This window comes from Haplochromis burtoni, unplaced genomic scaffold (genome assembly GCF_018398535.1).
Source record: "Haplochromis burtoni strain Fernald_Lab_line unplaced genomic scaffold, NCSU_Asbu1 Contig_408, whole genome shotgun sequence".
NCBI lineage: Eukaryota > Metazoa > Chordata > Actinopteri > Cichliformes > Cichlidae > Haplochromis > Haplochromis burtoni.
The window spans coordinates 8,627-17,958 of NW_024582769.1; the positions used below are offsets into that span (position 1 = coordinate 8,627).

At 48.0% G+C, this 9,332-nt stretch overlaps 1 protein-coding gene across 2 annotated transcripts; it reads left to right on the forward strand.

Annotated features, from left to right (window-relative positions):
* Positions 1–6,981, forward strand: LOC102293833 (endothelial zinc finger protein induced by tumor necrosis factor alpha). Of its 2 annotated transcripts, none has more exons than XM_005944639.3 (4): positions 1–292; positions 744–960; positions 4,857–5,171; positions 5,377–6,981. In XM_005944639.3, exons 2-4 carry the CDS (start codon positions 759–761, stop codon positions 6,759–6,761), a joined length of 1,902 nt encoding a protein of 633 aa, XP_005944701.1. In that variant the 5' UTR covers positions 1–292; positions 744–758; the 3' UTR covers positions 6,762–6,981. The 2 variants fall into 2 exon arrangements, with proteins under 2 accessions (XP_005944701.1, XP_014196336.1); XM_014340850.2 differs by having other exon boundaries at positions 2–292; positions 741–960.
* The last annotated feature ends 2,351 nt before the right edge of the window (positions 6,982–9,332 follow it).

Below are 9,332 nucleotides of genomic sequence, written 5' to 3' on the forward strand. Positions count from 1 at the left end.
TTGTCATTTCGGTGCTCACTCCACACCAGTTGGTAGCGGTAATGCACCATTTTGCTGTTTGCCAACCGCCAATAAACAATATAAAGAAGAAGAAGAGTTCCCGGTGTGGCCGCTGAGATGGGGGCAGCACTGAGCTGCTGCAGAGGAAGCTACAGAGGAGCAGAAGAAGAGCAGCAGCAGTGCGTGTGCGGCCTGCCGTTCCGCTGTGTTTCGCTGTTTTCCCCGAGTTTTCGGATTCATACTGAAGCTGTTCTCTGCTCACAGCTCTCCCCCCGGATTCCGCCGCTCTCAGGTACCTGAAGCCGCTCCGTGGCTCCTCTGCCGGTCAAAGGGCCGTTAGCCTCTGCTAGTTGCTGTTAGCATGGCGCTAACGGCTATCATAGATAAACATCAAGTTATTGATCACATTATTGATGAGATTGTCGGTGCCTGTTAACGGTCAGGTTACTGATCTTCGGACGGGGCGTGGCTGTGTAATGAAGCGCAGTTTGCGCTGTTTTAGCGTGTGTACGGTGGCCGAGAGGAGTCTAACTCCATACGCTCTTTAAAGCCTTCAGAGTGAATTCGTGGTCACGTGATGCAGCTTCAAACATTTAAGCGGTTAATTCTTATCGATTGGAAATCGTTGGTTATCGATCTGAGTGACTCTTCGCGCTTCAGTCTGAGTGGGCGGAGTCAGTGTGACTACTTCCTGTCCGGGTACCAGCTGAAATAACCTGACGGTGGTTTGTTCGGACCAGCAGGGGGCGCTGTGGGAGATGGAGCCTCCCGCAGAAGAAAAGCAGCTCTTCCTGCTGGGAGCTGCAGGAGAGGAGGGGAGGAGGAAGGAGGTGGGCTGCCAGTGGGAGAGCCCCGAGGAGGGCAGGAAGGAGGTGGGCTGTCAGAGCGAGGCGGCAGAGAGGAGGGACGCCGCCGTCCAGGTGGACCTGCTGAGTCAGCAGCTGAGCTGGAGACACTCAGGTGAGAGCGCCGCCCTGCAGGTGGAGGGAGGAAACTTTCAAAGAACTTAATGGGGGAAAAAAGATTTTATTTAAATGTTAGTTTTAAACTTTATGTAAATTATTTGATTTTTAGGTTTCCCTAAAAATCAAATAAAATCAGAGTCAGCTGATCGTGACGTCTGATCGTCTTTACTATATTTTTGCTGCTCGTTAAATAAAATTATGTTCCGGTTCTTACTGAGGTTCACCTGAACTTTTCACCTGCTGCCATCTTTTGTTCTGAAGCCCGTTGGTTGTCACCTGTTGTCGTCATAGTGACGGGTCCAGTTGGGCGGTGCTTCCTGCTCGCTGGTGTGGGGGCTGGAGCTGGTTGTGTTTGCACTTCGTGCACGTCGCTGAGACTCCCAGGTTTTTGCTGGTCGGCGAAGCTTCTCTGATGGATTTTGGCAGTTTGGGGTTTAAAGGTGTTTGATGCACTGCTGAGGTCCGTTTCTCGCTGCCCTGGAAAAGATGCACATCTGTAGGTTCACGCGGGCTTCCTACGACCCCGCGTGGAGCTGAGGTCGGAGAGACTGTACGCCGCGCTACTTGCCCTGTTAGCAGTGGCTGTTTGGGCTCCTTCTCACCCATTGGCTGAGTATCTGTGAGCCACTGACTCGGACATCTCAGCAGTGGCGATGGTGCGTCTCCGTCACGAGAAGCTACTGGACTTAATTCCACCTTTACCTCATGGGCTGCTTTTAAGGTGGAATGTTTAATCAGTCAGCTTAGATCGTTGCGTCAGTGCTGATAGATCTAATTTAGTCTGAACTTGGAAGTGAGGTGCTGAGGCGCTGATCTGAGGCCAGGCGTAATGTGTTTCTGCCGCCCTGAGCGTCTTCGCCCCGATCCACTGATTGAAGAAGAACAACCCCAGGTTTCTCTTCAGCACTGTAGCCAAGCTGACAAAAAGTCAGAGCTCTGTTGAGCCAACCATCCCTTTAACGTTAACAAGAATAATAATAATAATAAGAACTGATTTTAAGAAATAATTACTACAGAAGAAAAAAAGTGGTGGTCGGCCTCCCTGTAAACCGCCCTCAGAGGTTATGATTGAACCAGGTTTGTTTCAAATGGATAGAATAGAATATCATTGTCACATGTACAATGCGATTTAGAGCATCTACTCAGTGCAGACATGTAGAAATAAGGAGGGTGAGGTGCACAGTTCTGCTCCACTGTATACATTTGAATAAAAAATTATCAAATATAATTATTAGAGGCTTTGTAATTAATCTCAATTAATCGTACAAGAAAATTTGCTCCGAAGCACAAATGTTTTTTTGGTTTTTTTTTTTAAATTTTAAAGGAATGTAGTGTGCGACAGAATCAAATAATAGACATGCACATGACTATTGTAATCTCAAGCTCTTTTAATTTATGGGGAGAAGGCATTTAAAAACTACATTTCAATTCAAAACAGAAACAAAAATAATATCACTGGATAAAATTGGAAGACTTAAAATAAAGTGTTACTTTAAGTACATTTTCAAAATGATATCGTCTTTAAATAATAATAATAATAAAAACAAAGTGCAGTTTTTCTTCTTAAAAAAATAAGGCAGAAACATAAAAGGTTATTTGAGCAGCTTCACCTTTAAACTCTGAGTAACCTTAGCCAACATTATTTTGTACATTAGGCTAAAACAGTGTGATCATCGAACATTTTAGTGCAAAAATAACAAACCCGTTGGACTCACAATACCTCCATGCTTATTTACTGTCGGTCTCTTTCAGCCAGTTACTTGGACAAACTAGCCTGTTCACATGTTCAGAGCAGCTCTAATTTTGTTGCTATGTTACTGTAAGTGAGAACAGTCTGTCACATGGGACAGAAGTGGCAGGACCAATCAGATACTTGCAGGCCAGGACAGAAGGTGTGGGTGGGTCGCTGCTCAACTGGACCACCACTGCAGCATGCAGTCTGTCTGGCTGATGGTGGATTCTGCTGTGTACAAACTCAGGGCCCTTTTACACAGGGCTTCCTCATCTGAATCAGAGAGGAGGAGGCTCTTTGTCTTTGCTGGCTCCTTTGTGGTGGCATTGTTACACTGTTACTGCAGCAGAGCTGGTCCAAACCTCTTCTCGCTCTCCCCTTGCAAGACACTCTAAATCAGTGGTCTCCAACCTTTTTTGCACCACGGACCGGCCTTTGAGGTGTCCCGGATAAATACAACAAAATAAAATGATAGGACCAAGGCATAAACGGTGGTATTTTGTATATAAAATAATAAACGCTAATTCACTGTGTACTTGTGTAACTTTATTAGCAGCGTTCTCCTGAAATGCGCCAGCAACATTGAGAATAACATCCTCCTCTCTGCCCTTTAATGCTCTCTGGTCGCTATGGTAACGTGTGCATTCTTCTTCCAAAATAAGACACACAACTACAACACAGGAAAAGACCCAGGGAAACCGAGTTAACGATAAAAACCCTGAAAACCATCAGTTTCACACCCGAGCCTCAACTCTTGCAGTCCGGTACCAAATGACGGTGGTCCGTGGCCTGGGGGTTGGGGAGCACTGCTTTAAATCCTTAAAGTGTGGCTGAAGCACAGCAGCTATCGGGAGCCACTGATGGTTGGGACAGGTCCTTTGTGAAGGCGGTCTTAGATTTCACCATGTAGTTTGAGTCATCATCAGAGACCTCCATGGTGAGATGCAGGTGGCAGAAAGCAGGTAAAACCACTGAACATAAGACATGTCTCACCTCCAAGAAGCTCAGCCACACACCTGTAGTAGACAGTTCAAGAAAGTCGTTATTCATCTCCACAATAACTGTCAACTACAGAGCGTTTTGAAGAAACAGTAACAATAAGTTAAAAATAGTTTTATTTACCTGCATGGCTCAACAACAGTGGCCAGCGTTTGGTGGTTTACCAGCTCTGGTGGAGTTAAAATGACTAGCTTGTGCTTTTGTTTGCCTAAAGCAGCAAAAACAAACTCTTGATACTTTAGCAGACGAGACACCACATACAGGATTGAATTCCACCGTGTGGAAATATCCTGTATGAGTGGCTCTTTCTGTTGCCCCAGTCTTGTTTGCTCCTGGTGTAGTTCCTCCATATTTGCAGGGCTGTCTGTAATACATCTCATTTTGCTTTTCAGTGTCAAAAAGGCAGTTTTCAGGCAGTTGGAAAGTTGGATCACCTGACGCAAACTGTAGCACCCCCTATCTTCTACCACTGGTAGTGGTCTACAGTCCAGAGCAATCCATTATGGGAGATAGTAACATAGTTTGTCCGATGTTGACTTACTAATTTTGGTCCTGAAGCCAGTCATTTCATCAAGTTTGGTCAGCTCCCACAGTTTCTGTGCTCCCTGAAACATGTTTTGCATTTAGATGGTACCGTAAGGTTGAAATGCTTTGGGTGGTATCCAAACTCGTTTTTGCACAGTTTGCACAAAACCTCACTTTTATCAAAGCTTCCATTGGGTAGTCTTTGGAAATGAAATTTGCCTCTGATCAGTCCTAGCAATGTGCTTTCTTCTGATTCTTTGTAGCTTTGTTTTGTGCATCACTGTAATTGGTATAAAAGGAAATCATGCACTGACAATAGTTCCCCTTTGCTTGGAGTGCAAAGTGCGATTAAATTAGTAAATTTTTTTAAAAATGAATTAATCACAATTAAGGCATTAAAGTCCCACCCGCAATAAAAATATTAGAAAAATAAACAGTGTTTGCATTTCCAGTGTGGGCTATTGCAGGTAAATTAAATAGTGCACAGTAGTGATAGTGGTGTTTGTAGTCTGTGTATTACACGAATAAAACCATGATTAACCCGTCAGTGATGATTCTGTGGGTCAGTTTGCATCACAGACTCAGATTCTGAGTCCTGGTCCTCGTCCCGTTCTGACGCCGGTCTTTGTGTGCAGGCTCGTCTGCGATGCTGCTGCAGTGCATCGCCGTCCGAGCTGACGGACCAGACGGGGGCGCTCTGCTGCAGCACTGCACCACCAACAGGACCAGAACCAGAATCATCCGCCCCGCCCCCAAACTCTCCGATGAACCCACCCCAGCCAAGTCCAGGACTCAGAGGAGACGGTTGGTACCTCAGAGCTCCAACACTGACAAAAAGAGTCGCCGCCGCCGCCACGAGTCATCTGACACTGACCAACAAGAGGAGGCGGAGGTCATGACAGTGGAGGAGGACGTCACAGCTGACCCCACCTGGACTCCATCTGAAGGAGGTGAGTCAGATTTTACTCACGTTTAATATTTGTAGCTTAAAAGTATTAAAATTTTTATTTCCACTCATTCACATTTTTTTTAGACTGCTTTAACTCTGGATTGACTCGACTTTAACTCGTCGTGAGGTTGTTTTTTACTCTTGTGTAAATCAGGATTAATCTGATGTTATCCTTGGCTTAAGTCTTTCCTCTCGTGTACCTGCAGGTGTTGCGCTCCCCGCGGCTCCCGGAGCCCTGCCGGCGGACTCCCAGGATGTGGCCGCAGTGAAGCTGGAGCTCGACAGCACCGTGTGCGACGTTTGCGGCAAAGTGATGAAGAACAAGTCGAGTCTGGCTCGCCACTCCTTCATCCACACGGGGAAGAAGCCGTTCGCCTGCCACCTGTGTGAACTGCGCTTCAATCGCCGCGACAACCTGCAGCACCACCTGAATCGGCTGCATCCAGACGGCGTCGCCAAACGGGAGAAACAGCGGCAGGTTCAGGCGTGGCTGTGTGCCGTGTGTGGCAAGACGTTCAGCTGCCGCTCGCGGCTCAAGACGCACGAGGTCATCCACTCGGGGGTGAAGCCGCACAGCTGCGACCTCTGCCCCAAGGCCTACATGAGGGCCAATGACCTTGAGCACCACAAGAAGGTCGTGCACGTGGACGGCACCGCCGAGCCCCCGCGGCCGAGCTCACTACTCTGCGACTTCTGCGGCAAAGAGTTTAAGTGCAGGTCGCAGCTCGCTGTCCACTTCCAGACGCACACAGGCGAGCGGCCGCACCTCTGCGACATCTGCGGCCGCAAGTTCGCTCGCCAGTACCAGCTCAAACGCCACAAAGTCCTGGTCCACAGCAACCATGTCAATGGAGAAGACAGCCCACTGGACGCCCCGTTTGCCTGCAGCGTGTGTGGGAAACGGCTCAAATCTGAGGCGCTGCTCACTGCTCACGCCCGCATCCACACAGGTGACAAGCCTCACCGCTGTGGCGTCTGCCTGCGCAGCTTCCAGCGTGCCACCTGCCTCAAACAGCACCAAGTCCGCGTGCACCTGCGGGTCAGGGCGGGCGACGCCAGTGCCAGCCGCAGGAGGAGCACCGCCACCTCTGAGAAGGCGTTCCCGTGCACCATCTGCAGCAAGGTGTTCAAGTTTCGGTCGCTGCTGGTAAGCCACTCCACCATCCACAGCGACGCCCGGCCCTTCGCCTGCGACTTCTGCAGCCGCCGCTTCCGCCGCCTCAGCCACCTGAAGAGGCACCGAGAGGTCGTCCATGCCAATGGGGCGCGCCTGCCGCAGAGTTTCGTCTGCCACATCTGCGGCAAGGACAAGAAGTGTCGCTCGCAGCTTGCCAGGCACGTCATCATCCACACCGGGGAGCGCCCGTTCGCCTGTGACCTCTGCTCTGCCCGCTTCAACCGCCACGGCAACCTGCAGCAGCACAGGAAGCGCATGCACGGTGTTGGGACACCGCCAGACGAGGAGGCCCCGCCCATCCTTTTTGACGACGACGCAGTTCTGACGTACAAACAGGAGGAGACAGTGGTGGACTGCGCGGCAGAACTGTCTGAGGACGACATGGACGCCGCTCAGCAGCTGGACGCCACCTGACAGCAGTGAGCGCGCTCACGGAGTCTTGATGCACCCGAGCAGCTCTGCAGGGTTTGACAAACAGACGGAGCTCTCAGAGGGTCTCATGATGTTCAAAGACAAGCAGAGGCAGCTGATTGACTGGCGGGCTGGTCTCAGATCAGCTGAGATTATGGTAGAAGGAGTTTGAATCAAACTTTATTTGTCTGTATCATGGTTTCATTAAAGGTGGTTAAATCACTGCTTCTGTGGTTTCTCAAGGTTCAGTCACATGATTTCATTAATATTGACGGTGACCAATCGGTGTGGAGGAGGAGTGTAACTGTGTTATCTTTGGCAGTTTAAAGGGTCAGTTAAAGAAATGTGTTTGTGTGACTGCTGGGAGCAAAGAGCTGACAAAAACAACATACACCTGGCTCTTTGCTCATCCCTCGCGTTACGAGCCTTTTAATGCTTGAATGATTGAGTTCAGAGACATGTCACACTAGGGCTGTTTGATATAACGATATATATCGATGACGATATAAAAACATCTATCGTTTCATTTTACGCTATCTTTTGTTTCGTGGTGTTGCAAAATAAACTGTTTACAGCAATATTTGTTCATGTTCTGATGTCACTGTAGTTATTATTAATTTCTTAAAGTTCTCTCTTTCTCTTATATTTAATATAACCACACTACGGACGGACAAGCGCCTGTTTTTATGCGTTGTGGTTAGCAACAACGACGGTAACAACATCGCGTGTCCGCTTGTTTATGTTCCACATAAACCTTTCACAATAAAGCTCAAGATCCTGTTGAGACTTTTCAAAATAAACTGAATCACGTGAAAGATGCAGAGTGTTTACGGATGAGAATCAAAAAAAAAGAGCCGCCAGTTGCTAAAAAATAAACCTTAGAGTCAAACGTTAGAACAGGCTTTTCCCCGCAGCACGCCGTGTAATAAATACAAAGAAAACGGCGGCTGTTACAACTTATGTCTAAAAATGTGTCGCTTCATGCATCGGTTAAAACACTCGACTCCAGCTACACGACGCGCAGCTGGAAACACTTCAGGCAGGTCGAGCTGCCCGAGATTCACAGAATTTACAGAAAATGTTAAATTTTTGTGATTTATATCGTTATCGGGACGATAGATGTCTTAATATCGGGATATGAGATTTTGGTCATATCGCACAGCCCTATGTGACAATGTCAGGTACAAGTAATGGACAGGAGTGGAAAAAGCAGTCAATGTCCACAGAAGACCTGTATAAAGAGATAAGGGGTGGCTCAAGACTTTTGCACCTATTGTCTCGTGTAAATAGAAACCTCAGTCCAGCTGTGAGCAAACAGCTATGCTGCACACAAAGAAGTCAAACATCACCACTGATTATCTGCAGGTACAAATTTATTCACATGATCTCAGACAGTTGTACAGCTCAATGATTGGTTCACAGCTCAGCTGTGTCCTTGCAGGGGGCGCCATCCATACAGCCTCTGTGACCGCTGAGCGCCAGCACATTCAGGTAAAATGGACCCAGCTGGACACTTTATTCTTCAACCAATCAGAACATGCAGAAACCTTCACATCAGGAAGTATCGACTCCAGCTGACGGAGGAGGCGGGGTCTGTTGTTATATCACAGAAACAAGGTTATAGAGCCGGGGTGGGGAACTCCAGGCCTCAGGGTCCGGTGTCCTGCAGGTTTTAGCTCTCACCCTGGGTCAACACACCTGAATCAAATGATAAGTTCATTAACAGACCTCTGGAGAACGTATGGTTATGGTGTAACCTTGGTTCTATTAGTGAGAGACAGGAAAAGACCCAGGGAAACCATTACATATGTAACGGTGTGGAGAGTCTCGATATGCTAGGGAACTTCAGGGCACGTTGAGGAGGTCATTTAGCCATTTGAATCAGCTGACACATCTAAAACCTGCAGGACAGCAGCCCTGGAGGTCTGGAGTTGGACAGCCTTGGTTTAAAGTGAGATGCAAAGCTACTGGCACATTGCAGACAGGTGGTGTTACACAGCAGCAGGTTAGAGAAGTCACCTGACCCAGAGACTGAGGCCATTCAGCTGGTCTCACCTGTCCCAGGGTCAGGTGATCAGCATGTTCTCACGCCCCGAATCACATCTTGCTAAAGCGAAACTATCACGACAGACTGAGCTGCAGCGACAGCGTAACACAAACAGTATTTAAAGTAACATTTGGATCACCACCTGAAATCACCGACATTACAACAATAAAAACACAGAAAAACTCCACATTTATTACAGGAACATAAATGTGCAGAGGCTCCATCAAACACAGACATGTGACGTGTTCTGAGCATGAGCAGACTCGTCTGGTTTCTGCACATGCTCAGAACACGTTCAGGTCATGTTCATGTCATGAGGTGAAGGAGCTGCAGCATCGGAGGCCTCATTAAACCGAAGCACAGAAGGAATGATGTGCAAACACGTCAGCCAGGTATCAGGGTGAAAACAATCCGCCTCAGGCTCCGCCCCAAACCACATTAGCCATATGTCTGTGAAGGTTCTCAGTCATCCAGGTCATCGTAGTCAAAGGAGCTTGCAAAGAAAAGCGTCTGGACTTCTTTAAGTT

Excerpts from the sequence above, each read along its gene's own strand:
- LOC102293833 (XM_005944639.3), top strand. The coding sequence starts at position 759 with ATGGAGCCTCCCGCAGAAGAAAAGCAGCTCTTCCTGCTGGGAGCTGCA. Across the intron at positions 961-4,856 it reads GCTGAGCTGGAGACACTCAG|GCTCGTCTGCGATGCTGCTG; the intron begins GTGAGAGCGCCG and ends CTTTGTGTGCAG. Across the intron at positions 5,172-5,376 it reads CTGGACTCCATCTGAAGGAG|GTGTTGCGCTCCCCGCGGCT; the intron begins GTGAGTCAGATT and ends GTGTACCTGCAG.